The sequence below is a fragment of the Lithobates pipiens genome, unplaced genomic scaffold, assembly GCF_037356315.1.
Source record: "Lithobates pipiens isolate NorthernLeopardFrog02 unplaced genomic scaffold, aLitPip1_a1.2 Scaffold_16, whole genome shotgun sequence".
In the NCBI taxonomy this organism is placed as follows: domain Eukaryota; kingdom Metazoa; phylum Chordata; class Amphibia; order Anura; family Ranidae; genus Lithobates; species Lithobates pipiens.
This window is the reverse complement of record NW_027507748.1, coordinates 515,071,779-515,095,725: the sequence shown is the minus strand read 5'-3', so window position 1 is coordinate 515,095,725 and position 23,947 is coordinate 515,071,779. Positions and strand designations below refer to the sequence as shown.

At 42.9% G+C, this 23,947-nt stretch overlaps 1 protein-coding gene across 1 annotated transcript in view; it reads left to right on the top strand.

Moving 5' to 3' along the window:
• TDRD3 (tudor domain containing 3) overlaps positions 1 to 23,947 on the top strand; it is a 439,138-nt gene that overhangs the window by 325,143 nt on the left and 90,048 nt on the right. The window contains exons 9-10 of the mRNA XM_077483142.1: positions 16,561 to 16,717; positions 23,231 to 23,356. Of these exons, the coding sequence (XP_077339268.1) occupies positions 16,561 to 16,717; positions 23,231 to 23,356 (283 nt within the window). The remainder of the gene's footprint in view (positions 1 to 16,560; positions 16,718 to 23,230; positions 23,357 to 23,947) is intronic.

Sequence of the window (23,947 nt, the reverse complement as noted above, 5' to 3'; positions counted from 1 at the left end):
GCAGAGGCATGATGGCAGAAGTCCTACAGGCAGCAGACAGAAGTAGGACCTCCTTCAGGATAGAATGGGGACAGGGGTAGAGGCTTCTCCCACCCAAATTTCTTTGAAGCCTCTGAGTCTCCAAACCCTAATCTAGGAATGAGAAAACAAAAAAATAGTTTCTCATATCGTCTTCCAGGACAGCCTTTGAGATATAGGGCTCCTCCCTCCGGGACAGGAAACACGTCAAGCCAATTAAATAAAAGGTGTGGTCCTCCAGGCCCTCCTCCACAGTTTTTGTGTTTCCTGCCGGACGGGAAGGAGCACGTCTTGGAACTGGTAAGGGGAGCTCCTTCTCAGGGGTTTTACCTGGGGAGAGCGCCTTGATGGACCTGGCCCTTAGCACCCCTCGGTCCGAACGAAGGGAGGAGAGGGTAGCTTTCAGTCCCCGCTGCCATTTAAACGTTCGGAGAGAACGGGACCCCGATACGCGGCAATCTCCCCCTCGGAGCGCTAACCGCTCGTACCTGTCGGTCGGAGGCGGCGGGAGACGTTCGCTCTACCGACCGGCGTTCGGGTACTGTGAGCGGTACGTTCGTAAGAACGCACGGCGTCGGGGCGGAGTTTTTGCGTTCTGGCGTACGGAAGTGGGAGAGACGCACTTCCGCCGGATTCGCGTCATCAGGGGGCGCCGCAGGACCCGTTCCAGTCCTTTGGGCGCGGCGGTGTGACTACAGGGTTGCCTGGAGCAGTGTGAAGGCTCAGAGAGACTGAGTGATACACAGGAACCATGGAGAGTGCGGTTGTGCAGGTGGACTCCGGTTCAACAGGCTCCAGTACCTCTCAGGTAAGCTTGGTGAGGGCAGACCAGGACTTACACTGGGGGGTGGGGGGTCACTCTGACCCGTAGCACCTTCCCGGGGTGGAGAACCTGCTGGTGAAGGGGGGCACTTCCTAAACAGACCCTAGAAGCACAGTGGTGTGGTTAGGGGTGGTATTTTAATGGGACCCTGTTTTTCTTTGTTTTTAGGTTAAACAGGACAAAGCCCAGATACCTTTACCCAGAAGGAAATGTGCCGTGTGTGGGGCTAAGTTAGGCACCGGTTGGGAGAAGCCGCTTTGCCCAGATTGTGTCAGTAGCCTGGTAAAAGAGGACTCGGTGGCAGCTTGTCACAATGTTTTAACATCCGTAAAGGATGAGATTGCATCCACCTTCCAATCTTTTAAAAACATGATGGATAGGATGCAGGGTCCTTCTGTCTCTTTACCCAGAGCCGTGAGTATGCCTTCCTTATCCGAACCAAGTCAGGAGGAGGAGGTGGATAGGGAGAGGTTATCCAGGTCATTAGCCTCCTCTAGGACAGAGTCTACTTCAGAATCTGAGGGGGAGGAAGAGGCCATTAGATCAGCCAGATACAAGCTGTCTTTGGATGATGTGGGTGACCTCCTCAAGGCTATATATGACACCTTAGAGATCAGAGAAGAACAGGTCCAGCTTTCAAAACACGACATGATGTATCAAGGGTCGAGTGTAATGAAAGACAGGGTATTCCCCGTCCATAAGTCGCTAGTGGAGGCGATTCTGCTGGAGTGGGAACAACCGGAAAAAAGGCCATTTTTTTCAGGTAGCCTTAGAAGGAGGTTCCCTTTTGAATCGGATGCGGTGCATCCCTGGAACAAGGTTCCCAAGTTAGACGCTCCCTTGGCTAAGGTCTCTAAGAAGACAGATTTGGCCTTTGATGATATGGGTTCACTCAGGGACCCTATGGATAAGAGGGGAGATCTGCTGCTCAAGAGAGCCTGGGATGCCTCTTCCATTGGGCTTAAACCGGCCCTAGCAGCTACCTGTGTGGCCAGAAACTTGGAGTGTTGGCTTACACAGTTACAATCACATATTTCTGCAGGTACTTCTAGGCAACAGCTGTTGAAGTCCTTTCCGCTACTGTTTAAAGCGGTGGGCTTTTTAGCGGATGCCTCTGCAGAATCAGTCAAACTGGCTGCTAGATCAGCAGCACTAGTGAACGCTGCCAGAAGGGCCGTTTGGCTTAAAACCTGGTCAGGAGACACAGCTTCAAAACTAAAGTTGTGTGGATTACCCTTTTCAGGGGACCATTTGTTTGGGCCCGGCCTGCAAGAGGCGTTAGAGCGCACGCAGGATAGGAAGAAAGCTTTCCCAGAAAGGAAAAAGAGACCTGAAGGGAAACGCCTTTTTCGAAGCCCCAGGCAGCAAAACCTGCAGGAAAGGGAGGTTCGCCCCAAAAAGCATTGGACGGGTCACAAGGGAAGAGGCAGAGGAGGTATCTTATTCAATCCTCCTCAACCCTCCCCTAAAACCCAGTGACTCCTGCGTCCCGGTGGGAGGAAGACTGGGGAAGTTCCTCCCACAGTGGGAAGCTTCAACCGAAAGTCCGTTCATTCGAGATCTTGTAAGGAACGGCTACAGGTTGGAGTTTGGTTCAGTTCCCCTCCCGAACTTTCAAGTAACAAGGTTACCAAGGGACCAAGAGAAAGCAGAGGCTTTGGCTCTTCTTCTGGGGGATCTGGTGGACCAAGAAGTAATGGTGCAGGTACCTCAGGAGGAGCGAGGCTTGGGGGTTTACTCCCACGTATTCGTGGTAAAGAAACCTTCGGGGAAGTTCAGGTTAATACTGAATCTCCGTCCCCTGAACAGATTTATAAAATACAAGCGGTTCCGGATGGAGTCAATCTTCTCGGTAACCAAATTCCTGTTTCAGGGCTGTCACATGGCCACAGTGGATCTCAGGGATGCATATTTGCATATCCCGATTCATCCGGAATCTCAGAGATTTCTCAGGTTGGCGGTGAGGTTGAACATGGGGGTGTTACACCTCCAGTTTCGAGCTCTCCCCTTCGGGCTTTCAGCCTCACCAAGAGTCTTTACAAAAGTTCTGGCAGAGGCACTGGCCCCATTAAGGCTCAAGGCTATAACAGTGATCCCATATCTGGACGATCTACTGTTCATAGCCCAGTCGGCCCAACAGCTGCAGAGGGACATACAGGAGGCCTTGGTTTTCCTGCGCTCACTGGGGTGGCTGATAAACCAGGAAAAATCCCAGCTGACCCCCTCACAGGAGGTCCTGTATTTAGGATACAGGATTTCTTCAGTGGAAATGAGAGTATTTCTTCCGGAGGAGAAGATCGGCAAGCTAGAGCAGGCGGTAGCCCAGCTTCAATCTGGTCGGGAAGCCCAGATCAGGGAGGTGATGAGAGTCCTAGGGTTGATGACATCATGCTTTCCAGCGGTGGCCTGGGCAAGACATCATCAGCGTCCTTTACAAAGACTCATGCTCCGTTATTGGGATGGCAGGCAGGAGAGCCTGGATCAGGTTATGCCCCTATCCTCGGCAGTCAGGAGGTCTCTTTGGTGGTGGCGGGCCCAGGTCAACCTAGACAGGGGTCTTCCCTGGTCCCCACAAGCTACGGTGGTGGTCACGACCGATGCCAGTGCGCTGGGTTGGGGTGCCCACCTAGAGGGAAGCTTAGCCCAGGGTTCCTGGTCGAACCTAGAGACAGGTCGTTCCTCAATCCAGAAGGAACTTCTGGCAGTCTGGAAAGCTATAGAAACATTCCAGTCCCAGTTACATGGCAGGGATCTGCAAGTTCGCTCAGACAATGTGACAGCAGTAGCCTACCTGAACAAGCAAGGGGGAACCAGAAGCCCTGCACTGCAGGTAATTGCGGACAAAATCTTCTGCTGGGCAGAGAAGAATTTGTCCTCAATATCAGCCATTCACCTAAAGGGAACCCAGAATTTCCTGGCCGACTTTCTCAGTCGCCAGAAGATAGGTCAGGACGAGTGGGCCCTCAACAAGGAAGTGTTCGAGGAGATCGTGTCATGCTGGGGAAGGCCAGAAATAGACCTATTTGCAACAGAAGGCAACAGGAAGGTGACACAATTTTTTTCGGTTCACCCACAGGATCGGGCCAGGGGGATAGACGCCCTTGCCAATCCATGGATGTTTGGCCTGTGTTACGCCTTTCCTCCCGTAAGGATGGTGGCGGAGGTTCTGCAGAAGTTCCGTTCGGAAACTACGGACCTCATTTTAGTAGCTCCTTTTTGGCCAAGGAGACCCTGGTTTGCCAGCATAAAGAGATTGGCCGTACATCCTCCGCTGTTTCTACCAGTCAGGGAGGACTTACTTTCCCAGGGGCCGATCCTGTGCCCTCAGATAGAGAGGCTCAAGCTTGCGGCCTGGTATCTGAGGAACAAATCTTAAGGTCACAGGGTTTCTCAGAGAGAGTGATTAAGACCTTGTTAGAATGCCGTAAACCTGTTACTAGGGCAATTTACGCCAAGGTAGGAAAGAGGTTTAATTCCTGGTTGCGAGAACAGGGGATTGCAAGTCCCGGGGTCCCGGCAGTCCTAGATTTTCTACAGGCAGGGGTAGAACTGGGCCTATCTATCAGCACTCTAAAGGTACAGGTGGCGGCCTTAAGTGTTTTCCTTCAGTCCTCCCTTCAGCAGAATCCATTTGTCAGGAACTTCTTCAAGGCTCTATCTAGATCCAGGCCTGTGAGAATGAAGTCCTGTCCTACTTGGGATTTGGCCTTGGTTCTTAGAGCTCTGACCCAAGATCCATTTGAACCATTAGAGGGGGCTTCACTTAAGTGGATTGTACTAAAGACTGTATTTTTGATAGCGATCACGTCAGCTAGAAGGGTCAGTGATCTACAAGCGCTCTCGGTCAGAGAGCCATTTCTGTTAATCTTAGAGGACAGGGTAGTACTTAAGACTGATCCTAGTTTTCTTCCTAAAGTGGTGTCCACTTTTCATAGGACACAGGATATTATTTTGCCAACTTTTTTCTCAACCTCAGACAAGGATGAGGCGAGATCTTTAAGTTTGTTAGACGTCAGAAGAAGTCTATTGATTTTTTTAGAAGCCACTAAGGTCTTCAGGAAGTCAGACTCACTTTTTGTTAATTTTTCGGGCGCCCGCAAGGGCTGCAAGGCGTCCAAAGCGTCTATCGCCAGGTGGATACGAATGGCGATAGTTAAAGCCTATGAGTTAGAGGGGAAGCAGGCACCCTTAGTTAAGGCACACTTTACAAGGGCGGTTTCCGCATCATGGGCAGAGAGAGCTGGAGCCTCTCCGGAGGAGATCTGCAAAGCAGCAACGTGGTCCAGCTACTCAACGTTCGCAAGACATTACCGTCTGGATTTATGGTCTGATAAAGAGCAGACTTTTGGACGTAAGGTCCTCCAGGCAGTGGTCCCGCCCTGACAAGGTGAGCTCCTTGCTTATCATCTCAAAGGCTGTCCTGGAAGACGATATGAGAAAACCGGAGTTAGACTTACCGGTAACTCTTTTTCTAGGAGTCTTCCAGGACAGCCTGGCTTCCCACCCAAAGTTGTTTAAATTGGACTAAGTGGTGAGGATGTGTATTAACATGATTGTTAGTGTGTTATGTCTTTCAGAGCCTCCCGGCGGTTCTTGGAGTAAAACTGAGGAGGGCCTGGAGGACCACACCTTTTATTTAATTGGCTTGACGTGTTTCCTGTCCCGGAGGGAGGAGCCCTATATCTCAAAGGCTGTCCTGGAAGACTCCTAGAAAAAGAGTTACCGGTAAGTCTAACTCCGGTTTTTCTTTATACAGAAAAACAATTCTGGAGCCCCTCGCATATGTGGGACCCCTGTGTTATGAATACCACTAGTCCAGTAGCAGCGTACAAGATCAGTTCAAGAGGCAGGCAAAAAGCATGGTCAAACAGTCCAGGGTTAGTTCCAGATCACATAAAAAAAATCCCCATTTCAATACACTTGTGTGCTATGTCCAAAATAAAAGATTAAATGATTTGTCAATATGACGGGGCTACCTCCCAAGTAGAAAACAACTGTATGTATAGAAGAAAGGAATGAAACTACAGCAGTCCCAGGAATGCAGTCAAAGGGAGGGAGAAGCTACAACATAAAATGATCAATTATATAGTTAACTTTATTGAAAAAAAATGTACAATGGTTAAAGAGTATCCCACATATGCGGCACAAGGCCACAAAGGTGGGACCCGTTCTTCCGCGATATCAGCTGACAATGATAAAACATAACAGACTGTTGAAAAAACAACATTGTATCATTAAAAATAGCTGCTGATCAAACAAGCCCACCCCTGTGTGCCCAAGCTTAAACTGCCTTGTATCGTTGTAAGCCTATTACTAGGTAATCACTTGTAGAGATATATGTCCCACCTAGGGTTTCATTGATCTCATATGAAAATGTCAGTATGGACAAATGGGGAGCTATTGCTCAATACAACTGCTTCACTAGGACAATTGAATCATAATGGTGATGAATAACAGTCCGGTGCAAGTTCATCCATATATAGTTAAGCATAAAAATCTCCAAATATTCAAAGACAGAGTGCACCCAAACAAGCAGGGTTTAATTGGTGCTACAAACTGCTGGGATCAGTGCTGATCATATGGACCCCGATGCCGTCTCTCATTACATACTGCATTGCCATAAGTCTATAAAGAGTGAACAAATGTGGAGACTAAGGGAACTAGACCCGTCCACACAGGGTTCTTACCCTTCCCTTTGTTTTATCATTTCAGAATTCCAATGCAAGGAATCACTTTACTGTCAATGGTATGGGCCCGCTCAGGTGCAAAATCGGGGGCTGCCAGCGTCTAAAGCAATTACTATGTCAACGCGTTTCGTGCTTCAAACAAGCACTTGATCTGGACATTGGGCTATTGTAATCGCTGTCTTTAAATAAGGCCTGCCAGCCAATCAGAATCTCGATCGCACATTCGATTAAATATAAAGGCAATGGCGATTTCCTCCTGGTAGCCAAGGAAGGGTTTTGGGGCTTTCAGTGAAGTTACAATAGATAATATAGTTGTTGTATATGGCCAAATTAAACAAATAATACTATCACTGAATGATACTTTTTATACCACTGGTATGTTCGTCTTGTGGCAAGGTAGGGTTCGAGCATTTGGTCGTTGAAGTCGACATGCCCCAAGAACAAATTGCATTTGTGATACATGTTGGCTTTTGGATTGGGCCATTCCTCCTGGTGATCACAAAGGGATTATTGTGGATTGAAGAAAGCATGTAGACATCCCTTCTGTCCCTCCATTTCACAACCAGAATTTCCTAATTCCACAAACTCGCCATCCCCCTCTTCTTAACTTCTTGTTGACGAGGCTTTGGGGAAAGCCCTTCCAGTTTGTCCTTATGGTGCTACATGCTGGAGTGTTCTTCCTGTGAAGGTTGCAGAACAGGGGCAAACTCATATAAAAGTATCTACGTACAAATGGTAGCCTTTCTCCAGGAGTGGGTTTATGAGTTGCCAAACTACTTTTCCACTTGATCCCATGTAGTCTGGGCAATTAGGGGGATGCATCTGGGTGTCCCTCTCTTCCCTCTCTTCGTATACCATGAAGGCATATGTATACCCTGTGGCTCGGCCGCACAGTTTATACAGCTTCACCCCATAGTGGGCCCTTTTGGTGGGAATAAATTGTCTGAAGCTTAGCCTGCCAGTAAATTTGAAAAGTGACTCATTCATGCATATGCGTTGGTCTGGAGTAAACACCTGGGGGAAGATTTCAGAAAAATTATTTAGTAGTGGCTGAATTTTATAAAGCTCATCATAATTTGAGTCATTTCAGGGTACTATCATTATAGTGTAGGAACCTTATAATCAGGAAATATCTGGTTCTGGGCATTACTGGGGAAAAGATGGGCATGTGGTGGATGGGATGGATTGACCAATATGAACGTAATTCATTTTTTTGGGTTAGTAACAGACAGAATGTGAGGCCCAAAAAAATCTTAAACTCCTCCTCTGTTAGGGCTCTCCACTTGTAGGGACGGGCATAATAGGACATTGGGTTACTTGCTATGAATTGTTATGCATACAGGTTGCACTGGGCCACAATTGATGCTAGCATGGCTGGGCAGCGGAAAGGGGAATGTTAGCTTCTCCTTAATTAGGAGGAAGCCACAAGGGGTTCTGAAGGGAATAGGGAAGGCTGGCAGGGGACCTAAGCCTTTGGGACTGAGGTGACACCCCACTGGTACTTGGCCTTTCTTGCCGAGGTACTGCAGTGCTGGTGGATGGCACTGCCTCCTCACCAGAATGCCTTAGTCTGGCGGGCGGACAATAATCCTTCTCTGAGGCTGTCAGTGTTCCATTGCTTAGGACAAGCTTGTAGTCAACGTCAGACTCAGAATATGAAAATGAGGAGGAATTTGAAGCGGAGAGCTCCCTGTTGCTCTCGTCGGCCGCAAGAGTATTGTACACCTCCTCAGCTGAAAATAATTTTCTAGACATTGTTGGCGGTCACTTACTTATGGCACTGGTGACAGAAGGCACTGATGACACGTGACACTGATGACAGATGACACCGATTACACATGGCACTGGTTATATATAACACTGATGACATGTGACACTGATGTGGCACTGATGGCACGTGACACTGACAGGTGGCACTGATGACAGTTGGTACTGATATAGTTATTGTGACACTAACAATGGGCACTGTATTTACTGTGTTTTAACTCGAATTTGTGTTGGCACTCACAGAATCTGCAGCACAAAAGCTCTCCCTCCTCGCATGCAGTCTCTGTCGTATGTTTACATTTGAGATCAGCTCTCATTGGACACGCCAATCAAGTGCTAAATGGCCGCTGTGATTGGCCATTTACCACGATCTGTGCTTGGCTGTGTCCAAGGGACAGGGAACAGGTAAACAGGAGGATGTCCATGGACGCCCTCCCAGCAATTAAGCCCCTCACTGTAGCCATCTTTCAGGTATAGCGCGGGCAGGGAGTGGTTAGCCACTTAAGGACCGAGCCTCTTTTTATACACTTGTTGTTTACAAGTTAAGATCAGTTTTTTTTTGCTAGAAATGTACTTATAACCCCCAAACATTATATATATTTTTTTCTAACACCCTAAAGAATAAAATGGCAGTCGTTGCAGTACTTGCTGTCACACTGTATTCATGCAACGGTCTTACAAGCAAACTTTTTTGGGAAAAAAATACACTTTTTTGATTTACAATAAATAAAACAGTAAAGTTAGCCCAATTATTATTATTTTTTTAAATATTGTGAAGGATAATGTTATGCCGAGTAAATTGATATTCCTCCAATCTGTTCGCCGCAATCCCAGTAAAAAAATAAAAAATAAAAAATAAATTGCAGATCGCCGCCATTACTAGTAAGAAAAAAATGGATAATAAAAAATGTCATAAATATATCCCCTATTTTGTAGACACTATAATTTTTTGCGCAAACCAATCAATATACGCTTATTACGTTTTTTGGGGTTTTTTTTACCAGAAATTTGTAGAAGAATTCATATCAGCCTAAACTGTGGAAGAAATTGTTTTCTTTTCTTTCTTTTTTTTTTTATTTAAAATTTGGGGGAATATTTATTATAGCAAAAAGTAAAAAATATTGATTTTCTTTTCAGAATTGTCGCACTTTTTTTTCTTCATAGCGCTAAAAAAAACCCTGCAAAAGTGATCAAATACCACCAATAGAAAGCTCTATTTGTGGGGAAAAGGAGCACATCAATTTTGTTTGGGTACAACATCGCATGACCACGCAATTGTCAGTTAAAGCGACACAGTGCCATATCGCAAATAAAGTGGTTAACCGCTTCACGCAAAATGATGTACCCGTACGTCGGTACTTTGATGCTAAATATCGGGTTTATAGCAGCAGCTAGCTTTTGACCCCAGATATCATATTTAAGAGGTCCTGTCATGCTTTTTTTCTATAACAAGGGATGTTTATATTCCTTGTAATAGGAATAAAAGTGACCCAATTCTTTTTAATTTTTTAAAGCGCCCCGTCCCGATGCTCTTGCACGCAGAAGTTAACGCATACCTGAGTAGTGCTCGCATATGAAAACCACACATGTGAGGTGTCACCGCGATCATTAATGCGAGAGCAATAATTCTAGCCCTAGACCTCCTCTGTAACCCAAAACTTCTAACCTGTAGAAATTTTTAAACGTCGCCTAAGGAGATTTTTAAGGTAAGAGTTTGTCGCCATTCCATGAGTGGTCACAATTTTGAAGCGTGACATGTTGTTGATCAATTTACTCGGCGTAACATCATATTTCACAATATAAAAAAAAAATGGGCTAACTTTACTGTTGTCTTATTTTTTTAAATAAAAAAAACTATTTTTTTTTTAAAAAAGTGCGTTTGTAAGACCGCTGCGCAAATAATAGAAAGTATTGTAATGACCACCATTTTATTCTCTAGGTTGTTAGAAAAAAATATATATATAATGTTTGGGGGTTCTAAGTAATTTTCTAGCAAAAAAATAAATAATTTAACTTGTAAACAACAAGTTTGAAAAATAGGCACGGCCTTAAAGTACTGTATTTAATGGCGTATAACACGCACCCCAAGTTTAGGAGGGAATTTTAAGGAAAAAACTTTTAGGAGGGAAATTTAAGGAAAAAAAACTTACATGTAAATGCCCATCAATGCAGCCTTATCAGTGTCCATCTGAAGCCTTGTCAGCTTCATTTGCAGCCTTGTCATGCAGCCTGTCCTCATTGCAGCCTTGTCATGCAGCCTGTCCTCATTGCAGCCTTGTCATGCAGCCTGTCCTCGTTGCAGCCTTGTCATGCAGCCTGTCCTCGTTGCAGACTTGTCATGCAGCCTGTCCTCATTGCAGCCTTGTCATGCAGCCTGTCCTCATTGCAGCCTTGTCCGTCATTGATGTCAGCTAATGTTTTTAAAAATGGTGCCGCCGAGATGTCCTGTGTATCTCGGCGGCGCCCGGAAGTTCTTGTCGGCTTTCGGCCGCTCTCGGGCCTTCTCTGCGGCTTTCGGCCGCCGAGATGTCCTGTGTATCTCGGCGGCGCCCGGAAGTTCTTGTCAGCTTTCGGGCCTTCTCGGCGGCTTTCGGCCGCCTCGGCCCTTCTCGTCCGCTTTCGGCCACTCTGGGCGGCTTTCGGACACTCTCGGGCCCTTCTCGGTCGAAAGCCGCCAAGGCGGCTGAAGGCCCAAAAATCATGCGGAAATCGCGGAGGATCGACGTATAACACGCACCCGCGATTTTCCCCTGATTTTAAGGGGAAAAGGTGCGTGTTATACACCGATAAATACGGTAGTTAAAGTAAAGTCAAAAATCCTTTTGATTTTTGTCCAAACTGAAGCTGGGCTCTGAGCTTTTACTGTTAAAGAAAAAGTTAAGTAATACAATATTAATTAATAAGCTGCTCTTGGTGTTTTCTATTGTTTGTCATAGTTTTTAATAATTTGAATTGTTCTGGAATCCTTTTTGCTCTATAGTAATCATTTTTTTGACCACAGTCACGGGAAATTTCAAAGGAGCAGAATAGAAAACTTTTTTTGATGCAACACATTTTTGGACAGTTTTTGGTTCAGAAATTAAATTTTACAATTGAAAGTAACAAATAAATCAGTGCAGCGCTTAAAGGCACCTATCTCAATAAGTGAAAAATATGTACCGTATATACTCGAGTATAAGCCGAGATTTTCAGCCTCTTTTTTGAGGCTGAAAGTGCCCCCCTCGGCTTATACTCGAGTCACCGCCGTCTGTCTACCCGATCAGCGTGTCGAGCAGACAGACGGCGGCCATTCAACTATTCAAAAGCCGCGCCTCCCTGTCTGTGATAGGCGGAACACTCAATTTCCCAGCAGTCAGTGGTCCGCCTATCACGGACATCTGCTCATCCTCATACTACGGACGAGGATGAGAGGATGTCCATGATAGGCGGAACACAGACTGCTGGGAAATTGAGTGTTCCGCCTATCACAGACGGAGGCGCGGCTTTTGAACAGTGGAATGGCCGCCGTCTGTCAGACGAGAAGAGGTGCGGCGATCCTGGCATGGCCGCCGTATGTGCAGAAGCACACAGGCTCGGGACGCAGGCTCGGGACGCAGGCTCGGGACGCAGGCTCGGGACACAGGTAGGCTGCACACACAGGGATGGACGGACACACAGGGATGGACGGACACACAGGGATGGACGGACACACAGGGATGGACGGACACACAGGGATGGACAGGCATGTCTCACCCTCGGCTTATACATGAGTCAATAAGTTTTCCCATTTTTTTTGTGGTAAATTAGGGGCTTCGGCTTATATTCGGATCGACCTATACTCGAGTATATACGGTATATCTGACAAACAGACAAATAATTATAATAAAGATGTCCACAAAATATTTGGAAACAGTCCCAAAATTAATCACTCTGGTACATTTAGAGCTTTGTTAGATTCATCAAATGGCATTCAAGGCTAAATAACTCGCCACATTCTCAGACTTCAAAGCCTCTTGAAAATGGATTTTAACCACTTGACCACTGGGCACTTAAACACCCTTAATAACCAGACCAATTTTCAGTTTTCGGTGCTCTCACCTTTTGAATGACAATTACTCAGTCATGCAACACTGGACCTATATGAAATTGTTGTCCTTTTTTTCACACAAATGGAGCTTTCTTTTGGTGGTATTTAATCACCGCTGGGTTTTTTATTTTTTGTGTTATAAAAGAAAAAATACAGAAAATTCTGTAAAATAAATGAATTTTTCTTCGTTTCTGTTATAAAATTTAGCAGATTAGTAATTTTTTCTTCATAAATTTTGGCCAAAATTTATACCACTACATATCTTTGGTAAAAATAAGTACAAATTGGTGGATATTATTTGGTCTTTGTGAAAGTTATAGAGTCCACAAGCTATGGTGCCAATATCTGAAAATTGATCACACCTGAAGGACTGACGGCCTATCTCATTTCTTGAGACCCTAACATGCCAGAAAAGTACAAATACCCCCCAAATGACCCCTTTTTGGAAAGAAGACATTCCAAGGTATTTAGTAAGAGGCATGATGAGTTTTTTGAAGTTGTCATTTTTTCCCACAATTCTTTGCAAAATCAAGATTTTTTTTACTTTTTTTTTTTTCACAAAATTGTCATATTATCAGTTTATTTCTCACACAGCATATGCATACCACAAATTACACCCCAAAACACATTCTGCTATTACTCCCGAGTACGGTGATACCACATGTGTGAGACTTTTACACAGAGTATTGCAGAGTATTGCAGAGTATTGCAGAGTATTGCAGAGTATTGCAGAGTATTGCAGAGTATTGCAGAGTATTGCAGAGTATTGCAGAGTATTGCAGAGTATTGCAGAGTATTGCAGAGTATTGCAGAGTATTGCAGAGTATTGCAGAGTATTGCAGAGTATTGCAGAGTATTGCAGAGTATTGCAGAGTATTGCAGAGTATTGCAGGGTATTGCAGGGTATTGCAGGGTATTGCAGGGTATGGCAGGGTTAATTTTCGGTGAGCAGCGATGTGGGCACTGCAGATGCAGCCCACATCGCTGCTGACACCGATCTCTTCCCCCTCCGCTATTCCGATCGGTACAGAGAGGGGGAGGGAGGAACCGGCGTCATAACATGACGCCGGTTTGTTTACAAGTGATCACTCCGTCATTTGACGGAGCGATCACGTGGTAAACGGCCGCTATGAGCGGCCGTTTACCGTGATCCGTGATGCGCCGGGTCCTGTGGACCCGGCGGTCACGGATGCTCTCGAGAGCGGAATTCTGGGAGGACGTCATATGACGGCCTCCCAGAGTTAAGAAACCGCCCTGTAGCCGTCATTCGGCTATAAGGCGGTTATTAAGTGGTTAAGCAAGTAGAGAAGGTAGTTACTCTTCCCAGATAGGTTGGACACATCTACCGTATAGTAGTGTGTCTTACGAGCTTATAAGGGGGGCTCCAGCCACTCACCCCAATACACCGGTCGGATGGTATTTTCCTTTTGGGATTCCTTACAATATCCAGATGGGGGAAGATAAATGGAGTTTCCGTACTATAAATTGCTGTAGAACCTGGTGCCAGAAATCTCGTGAAGGTTCACCATAAAAAGGACTATACGGTGGATGTGTCCAACCTATCTGGTAAGAGTATCTACCTTCTCTACTTGCTTAAAATCCTATTTCAAGAGGCTTTGAAGTCTGAGAACGTGGCGAGTTATTTAGCCTTGAATGCCATTTGATGACTCTAACAAAGCTCTAGATGTACCAGAGTGATTCATTTTGGGACTGTTTCCAAATATTTTGTGGACTTCTTTATTATTATTATTTGTCTGTTTGTCAGATATACATATTTATATATGTTAATGTGAACTTGGTTTGTTTGTGTGCTAGCAGCTGGGCTGTGTTCTTCACAGGAATTTTGTAGTTTCACTACTTTTGTTTTTTTTTAATTAGCGCTGTGTTTTTCCTTTTTTGTTACAATTGAAAGTAAGCCTGCGGTCACACCGATTTAAAGCCTGACTTTAACCACTATGTCACCACTACTTCTGTGAGATTCGTAAAAATTTGATATAACTTCAGTGCTACTTTAATGAAAGGGGCTGTCCATGTCACAGGGATGAACTGTGATGGTATGAACAAAAGTTTAACTAGCAAGGGGCTAATATTTAACTTCTTTCAGGCTCAAATAGTGCTGCTATAGACACAGGTACAATCTGCAGCATGATTTACATTATAGTCTATAGCATTGAAATTGTCCTGAAAAAGTAAGACATGACCTACATCTCAAAGCGCACTACTTGAAATCGTACCTATTAAGACAGTGCCATAGAAACACATTAGATGCTACTTCAGGTATGATTTGTGAATAACATGTCATACCTGAAGTCGTACCGGTGTGACCGGGGCCTTAAAAGCTGGTCAAATTTTGCAAATAAAATGTGTTCATTGATGAAATATACAACATTTTCATCCAAATATTTTTCGGCCCAAATGTGTATGGCCAGCATAAGGCATTTAGTAGCAACGGCATGCTTTTCGTATGTAATAATAAATATACCCAGAAGTCGGATATACAGGGTATTAACTCAGTCCGACGTGACGTTATATGAAGAGAGGAGGGGGGGATACAAATCTTTTATAGTAAAATGGTGCTAAAAAGGCTTTTTGCATGGGTATAATAATTTTAAATATAATGCACAATACTGGTAAACTTTTACTTTAAATTAAATTGGAATGCTTATATTACTTCCATTCTATCAGACCCCAGCTTCCCTGGGTCCAGGTACTGATCTTCCATGCACAGAGCCCTTAAAGTGGTTTTAAACATTGGAATTTTATTTAATTTTTAACACCAACTTGTCATGCTTACCATACCATTGAACAGAGCCTCCCCTATTTCTTTGACATACGTCATCCTTCCAGTGCTCCTTGCTGCAAAGACCAGTTATAGGCGAGGGCAGTGGCCACTTGTTTGTATAGTATAGAGTGCCCCTTATAGCAAAGTGAAAAATGTCTGCCTTTAGAATCACTCACTTCCTCCTTCTGCCCAGGACTACATGTCCCATGAGGCATTGCTCCTTACATATTCACAAGTTCTCAGACACTTCCTGACATTTATGAATTGGTGTAATGAGCTGTATGTGTACTACACTGTATTTTCTGATATGTAAACAAATAATGCATTCTGTACTCAGGCCAACTAATTGGCTGACCAACTAATCGATTCTGAAAATAGTTGCTCTACCTGTGACCCATCTTGCATCCAGAATTGTCGGTTTACAAGCATAGATATGGCAAGTACATTAAAACCTTGATAATCTCCTATTTGTTATCAGTGTACTTAGATGATTTAAAAATCAGGTTTAGATAACATAAGAAAAACAAAAAAAGGGTTACTTTTGCATGTATTGCTAGTTTCATGCGGACACGTAAAGTATGAACAAAAGTTCTATTAATCGCCTCTTGATCTGTATAGGTAATTCAGTGATGTTGTCATACTCAAAATGTAAGCAATGTGTAGAGTGGAATTGCAGATTAATTGATCAATCAATGCCTAGGGTACAAAAATAAATTTAGTTTAAAGCTGTGGTTGCCTTGTCAGCACTGTGTGGCAATGATGATGATGTTTTCGATTGGACATGCTAATAAAATATCATGCAACACTCCGTGTGTATCTTGATAATAGATGTTCTGTTTGGATGATCCTAAGCCGCATTCTGAGTACATTTTATCCCAGAAGCCTTTTAAGACGTTGCATATGATTTGTCACTCAATAATCTAATTACATCTGAAAATTGCTCAACTAAATAAGTGGCCTTTCAGGAAGCAGAAAAATACAGTGAAGAAAACTGTAAGATCAATATGTTTCAGCTTTAATGTGCAAATTTGAGGAAACAACTGTAAATCTGTCCTTTTTTTTTTTTTTTTTTAATCCTGTTAGGATTTATTTGAGACATTTTTTTCTCTTTGTATCTCTAAAACCGCTACATTTTCGCATCTTCCTATCACTGTGAATTATGTTTTATTTAAACTGTTATTTGTTTCTGCACTTTAAATTCTTTGTTTTATCAGAGCACTATCAGACTATATAATTGGTACTGTTTGCTAGGGTTCTGATATTACATTAGGCATTTTTGTGAAAATAAAGATTCATAGTGCTTTTCAATATAAGCTAAGGAAATGTGATTACAGTCTTAGTGACAATCTTGCAACTGGAATAAGAAATTGAATGTTGTTGGTTATTAAATTTATTCTTTGAATTTATTCTATTGCAGGTTGATGAAAAGGCACTGAGGCACATCACAGAGATGGGCTTCAGTAAAGAGTCAGCCAGACAAGCTCTTATGGACTACAGCAACAATATGGAAGCAGCTCTTAACTTCCTAATAGCTGGCAGTAAGCCTAAACCTGCTCAAGGGCTCCCAGTACGAGGTATTGTCACCTGGTTTATAACATAGATAGCTACAGTGGAGTACCAAAACATTCATGTGTGTATAGGATATCACAAGCTCAAAATTTGGCCCTTTAGGGGATTGGCAGAATATATTTATTAAAATTGGTATGGATGTCTAAGCTCCTATACATTTTACACAGTTGCCCTTTGTGGATCCCCCTCAAGATGTTCAAAAGGTTTAACTATATAAATCAAGGCTGGATCTGGTGCAAATAACATCCTAGGATATCTCAACCAAAATACCCAGATGGCCTTTTCTACCTTCAGGCCGGGTTCACAATGGTACAACACGACAGTCATACAACTGTGGATCCGACTTTGCCGAATTGCGACTTGATGTCCGACATCCATCTGACTTCAATGAACAGGGATCCGACTTAGATCCCCGACAATAGCAGGCACCGTGTCTGGTATGAATGTTTAGGGGGAATTCCAATTTTAGTTTCTCCTAAAGACTCATACTAGACACAAAGTGCCTGCATTGTCAGGATAAAAATCGGATCCCCGTTCATTGAAGTCGCACTTAAAGCCACTGGGCAAAGTCATATACACAGTGGTACGACTGTTGTCATACCAGTGTGAACCCGGCCTTATACTAAGAACCCTTCACACTACCCTACAATCCACCTTATGGGAAAAATCTGGAACATTGAATATAGAAGGCCTTACACTCATTTGAGAGAATGATAATTTACCAGAGTTTGAAAAACTTTGGGGGTTTTAAGTGTGGAAGGCTGGTAACATTCAGACAATTGCCCAGCTTTTTGTGACCAATCAATTCAAATCATCCCAGCGTTTTCAAATAGAGTTTAATTTACATAAATCCTCCTTTGATCAATACCTCTAGCTTTACCATGCACCATGCACCATGAACCCAATTTAGAGCATCTGCCCCAACCGTCAATAGTATTGCGATATTAGACATGCTAATTAATTGTATGGACACCAAAGATCTGGTGCCAGAATCTCTATTTGTGGCTCACAAACTGATAGTGTTAAGGTGGTTTGCTCCTTCTGTGGGTCAATGGGTCAACGAACATAACAAATTAATAGAGTATGAAAAGTTTACAGATGAACAAAGGGCTAAACTGAAAAGGTATTCATTGATGGGGGCAAGATGGCATAATTATATGACCAATTTCTCAATTCCAAACAATACTCCTTGATATTTCTTAAAGAGACCGTATAGGCAGTCTACCGGTAACCCGTGAGGCATATTAGGTGGGAGGGGGGTGGGGTTCGAATTATGGGAATATGTTAATGTTTTATAGTGCTAATACTATTTAATACTGCAGATCCTGCTTTTTTTTTTATGCGTTTTAGATTATGGAGTTCTCATAATAAGATCATTAATGTATAGCAAAATGTGTCTTTATATATACCTCCTTTTTTTATTTTGAATGTGTATTTTTTTTGTTGTAACACATGTTAAACATAAAATTTGATTTCGAAAAAAAATATAGCCCTATCAAACACATTTCCCAGGCCATCTTATTACTGAGAAAAGGGGATGGCATAGACTGGTTTGTTGCAGCTCTGGTTACCTGAAAAATTCAACCCCTGAGCAGGTATCTGTGTTTCTTGCAAGCAGCAGTTAAATTTATATATATATTAATATTAGGTTTTTACAGTGTATCTTTAATGGGGAAAAAAATATCTATTCCATAATACATTCATGTTCGTATTTGGGGCATGCTGCAGCGACAGTACTGTAGACGGCACTTATGGGATCCTATGAGAGTCTCTACTATTTGGTACACAGGGGACTACAGGTGTCGGCACCTTTGACTGGTTCCATGAGTGTTACTACTTTGTGCGTGGGACAGAGCAAGGGTAGTCATGCACTCTGAATCAGAGTCCTGGTCGCTGGTCACTCCTTTATGGTTCAATCCCAGATTATCCCATTTTAATGACATTCCAGACCCGATAATATGGGCCCGGGTAGGCATCAAACAATTGAAGAACATAGGGGGAGGAAGGAGATTGCTTACCTTTAATCAATTAAAAGATAGATATGACCTCCCAAACTGGTATTTTTTCCGTTATATGCAGGTTCGGCACACATTCACTGCACATTTTGGTGCAGGTCTGGGGGAACTTCACACTTCACCCCTGGAGCAATTACTTTGTGACAAATCCATGCAAAAAAACACTGTCCTAAATCTATAAAGAGCTGTTTGTAGAGACAGGCCCTAGACACTTGGAAAGTGTTTGGATAAATGGAGCTCACTGGTCCCCAATTTTCAAGGGGACAACTGGAACGATATGTGGGACCAACCGTTTCGGGTTTTGGTGTCGGCACGTGATCGAAGCATCAAATTTAAAACCCTCCATAGGGTATACTATACCCCAGCAAGAATAGCCAGCATATATGGTTCGGATGATGCAAATTACTGGCTGTGTACTACCGCCATGGCGGATTTCAACCATATATTCCGGCATTGTCAATCAATACAGGAATTTTTGACGGGTTACGAGAACCATTCAGGGACTGATCTCCCTAACTGTTCCCATAGCAATATCAGTATGCCTGCTTGGTCTGGCGGAGGGTGTGGTGCCACTTATGGCGCAGAGAACTGTGCTTTCCCTCACTCTATTCTCTGCATGCAAAGCTATACTATTATGCTGGAAAAAGCCTGAAGCCCCATCCTTAGCCTACTGGAAGGGCCTGGTGAATAAGGCACTGCCCTTATATAAAGCCACATACTTGAGTAGAGATTATCCCAAAGAGTTTGAGAAGATATGGTAATGCTGGCTCTCATCAGATGACACGCTGTAATGGAACGGTTCAAGTAAACAGAATCTCTATTGGTGACGGAGTAGCCTGGCATGCCTAGCAACGACCTAGTGATCTGGCTCACTGCTCTAGATCTCATTAGTCTTTACTGCCTTAATTGATGTAAAAATGCTGGAAGGGGAATGCATACTGTTTAACTGCCTGTAATTTTTGGGACATTGCACAACAGGGATGGGGGGGGTTGGTTTTTTGGGTTGCATTTTGTGTATTGTTTATAAAAATTGAATAAAAATAACTTTTCAAAAATAAATTGGGACATGCTATGTAACAAATATCACCAGAAATGATGCTTCAGAAGCTACCAGTCCACAAAAAGGGAGCACGTTTCACTCATCACTGACCCCTGTCAGAAACCCAGCCAATTCTTACAGAAGATAAAATGAAAAATGTCCTAACTTTAAAGCGGTTTGTCAAAACAAAAATAGATTGCAAGATATAGACAGGTGACAGAGTACCGCTTAATGTTTTTGCATACAGTGCAATTTTTGTTTATTTTGTTATGTTAAGCCTTATTCCACAATGGATTCATTATTTTCCACAAAAGTCTACAGACAATACCCCATAATGACAACTTGAAAGAAGAATGTTTGAAATCTTTGCAAATTTCTTAAAAATGTAAAAGTTAAAAAAATCATGTGCATAAGTAGTCACAGCCTTTTGCCATGGCAGTCAAAATTGAGCCCAGGTGCGCCCTGTTTCCACTGATCTCCCTTGAGATGTTTCTACAACTTGATTGGAGCCCACCTGTGGTAAATGCCGTTGATTGGACATGGTTTGGAAGGGCACACACCTGTCTATATAAGGTCCAACAGTTAACAGTGTGTGTCAGAGCACAATCCAAGTCAGGAAGTCCAATGAATTGTCTGTAGACCTCCGAGACAAGATTGTATTGAGGCACAGATCTGGGGACAAGTACAGAAAAATGTCTGCAGAATTGGAGGCCCCAATGAGCACAGTGGCCTCCATCATCCATAAATGTAAGACATTTTGAACCACCAGGACTCTTCCTAGAGCAGGCCACCCAGCCAAACTGAACGATCAGTGGAGAAGAGCCTTAGTCCGGGAGGTGACCAAGAACCCAATGATCACGCTGACAGAGCTCCAGTATTTCTCTGTGTAGAGAGGAAAACCTTCCCAAAGAAAAAACATCTCTGCAGCAATCCACCACTCAGGCCTATGTGGTAGAGTGGTCAGACAGAAGCCACTCCTCAGTAAAAGACACCTGACAGCCTGCCTGGAGTTTGGCAAAGGACACTTGAAGAACTCTGAGACAATGAGAAACAAAATTCACTGGTCTAATGAAACACAGCATGAACACACACCTTCCCCCAGAGACTGCAGTCTCAGCCGGGAAGCTATATATGAAAAGGAGGTATAGAGTATAACCCAATTCTGCAAATAAATGCAAAACTCCACTAGCCTCCTGTAATAAACATATTCAATCATGAGTTGAAATTATGAAAAATTACAGAAAAAGTAAATAAAATACAAAATGTGAAAAAAACCTGTAGGAAAAAAAACACATGAAAATAATCAAATGTGTCGTGTATAGCAGTCCTCAAGAGAAAGGTCCATCTGTGACACACACATTAAAGATGCAAAACACCACGTGTCAATTGAAGTGTTCAAAAGGAATGATTCTTTACTTCATATTTCAATTTGTGAAGCATACCAAAGTGCACCGCCACCAGAGGCCAAGATGGCTCCTTACCAGATATCACAAATTAATTTGCATATCAGAAGTGAAGACAGACTGTACACAATCCTCAATCTTCCAATCACCACAACTCTTTAGAATCACCATTCAATGTCATAGACTCCAATTCATATATGGTAAGTGATCCACCGTAAGAGAGAAAAAAACACTCCAATAGTGTAAAATCGCTTATTTAATAAAAATATAACTCATAAAATAAACTTACAAAACATGGTGTTTTGCATCTTTAATGTGTGTGTCACAGATGGATCTTTCTCTTGAGGACTGCTATACACGACACATTTGATTATTTATTTTCATGTGTTTTTTTTTCCTACAGGTTTTTTTCACATTTTGTATTTTATTTACTTTTTCTGTAATTTTTCATAATTTCAACTCATGATTGAATATGTTTATTACAGGAGGCTAGTGGAGTTTTGCATTTATTTGCAGAATTGGGTTATACTCTATACCTCCTTTTCATATATAGCTTCCCGGCTGAGACTGCAATCTCTGGGGGAAGGTGTGTGTTCATGCTTTGGGGTTTTTGAGAAGAGCACGGTTCTTTTGTTTTTTATTTTTCTCAACATATATTTTTGATATATAATAGAACTGCAGCACTGATGTGAATTGATTTTCTGTTTTATCACATTACTGTAGCGCGATTTTTCTTTTCTTTTACTAATGAAACACAGACCTCTTTGGCCTGACCTAGCTAATACCATCCCTACATTGAAGCATAGTGGTGGCAGTATCATGTTGTGGGGATGTTTTTCGGTGGCAGGAATTTGGAGACTAGTCAGGATCAAGGGGAGGATGAATGCAGCAATGTACTGAGACATCCGTGATGAAAACCTGCTCCATATTGCTCTGGACCTCAGACTGGGGCACAGGTTCATCTTCCAACAGGGCAACAACCCGAAGCACATAGCCAAGATAAGCAAGTAGTGTCTCCAGGACAAGTTTGTGGCTGTCCTTGTGTGGCCTAGACTTGAACCCAATTGAACATCTCTGGAGAGATCTGAAAATGCACCCCATCCAACCTGATGGAGCTTGAGAGGTCTTGTAAAGAAGAATGGGAGAAACTACCCAAAAATAGGTTTACCAAGCATGCATCAAACTCAAAAAGACTCAAGGCTGTAATTGTTGCCAAATGTGCATCAACAAAATATTGAGCTAAAGCTTTTTAATAAAATTTGCAAAGTATTAAAACAAATTTCTTTCACGTTGTCATTATGGGAGTATTGTTTATAAAAGTTTGAGGAAAATGATTAGTTTAATCAATTTTGGAATAAGGTTGTAACATAACAAAATGTGGTAAAAGTGAATCGCTGTGAATAATTTCCAGATGCACTGTATATTGTGTTCGATCTTGCCTCTTCCTGCCTTCCCATTCCTCTTTCAGACAAACAATAATTCTAAAGGTCCAATAAAGATTTGGAAGGGAACATTACCATGCTCATATTATACAGGAAATATAAAGATTTACGTAAAGTGTCAGCTGTGGTGAGATGTTTACTGAGATGCTGTCTCTAGCTTCCATGCATTCAGTGTCTGATCTGGAACTAATATGCAGAATTTGAAGTCAGGACTGCAGATCTGCATATTAGTTTCAGGTCAAAGATTCGAAGTATTGAAGCCAGCCATTGGATTAATATAACAAATAATTGGCATTATCTGAAGGAAATTCATGAAGTACAGTCTCCATAATTTATTTATTGCAGGTTTTCATCTCCTTTTATATATCTGTGTGTGTGTGTAGAGTGAAACAATTAATCAGCAAGATCTGCCATAGTAATGTTATGACAGCATTGTTATGATCCCCTGGCTAAAACATAATCTTAGCATATAATATATAGAAGTGAAAGGCAGTGAAGTCTCTCATGTGCGTCATGAAGAGCTGCAGGAACTCTAGCAGGGGCTGTGTAGTAAGAAGAAGTGAAGTTGCTGCATGAAAGAGGCATGTTTAACCTGCACCTGTTGTCATTCAATACATAGGTAAAGGAAAAGGTCGAGGAAGAACACGGGTAGAAGAAAATGATGAACTGTCAAATTCTAGACCTTCTGCTCCTAGCACTCTCTTTGATTTTCTAGAGTCCAAAATGGGAAGTTTTTCTATTGAAGGTGAGTCCCGTTGTAATATTATGTATAGTGTTAAGCGTCGTGAAAAAAATAAATGATTTGGATTATATAAATTAATTAAATTGTATATGTATGAAAACACTGGCTGTGGTTAAATCTGGACAGCAGAGTAGCCCTATGCCATACCCAGCGCTGATGTTTTGGGGATGTGTGAGCAACAAAGGAAAAGGAAATTTGGTCAGAATTGATGGCAGGATGAATGCCGTATGTTATCAAAAAATACTGGCGGATCATTTGCATTCATCAGCCAGGAAGCTGGGCATGGGACGTACTTGAACATTCTAACATGACAATGATCCAAAACACAAGGACAAGTCGACCTGTCATTGGCTACAGCACAATAAAGTGAAGGTTCTGGAGTGGCCATCTCAGTCACCTGACCTCAATATCATTGAGCCACTCTGGGGAGATTTTAAACGTGCAGTTCATGCAAGACAGCCCAATATTTTACAGGAACTAGAGGCTTTATGCCAAGTGGAATGGGCAGCTTTACCATATGACAAGATAAAGAGCCTCATCCACAATTGCCACTAAAGACTTCAAGCTGTTATTGATGTTAAAGGGGGCAATACA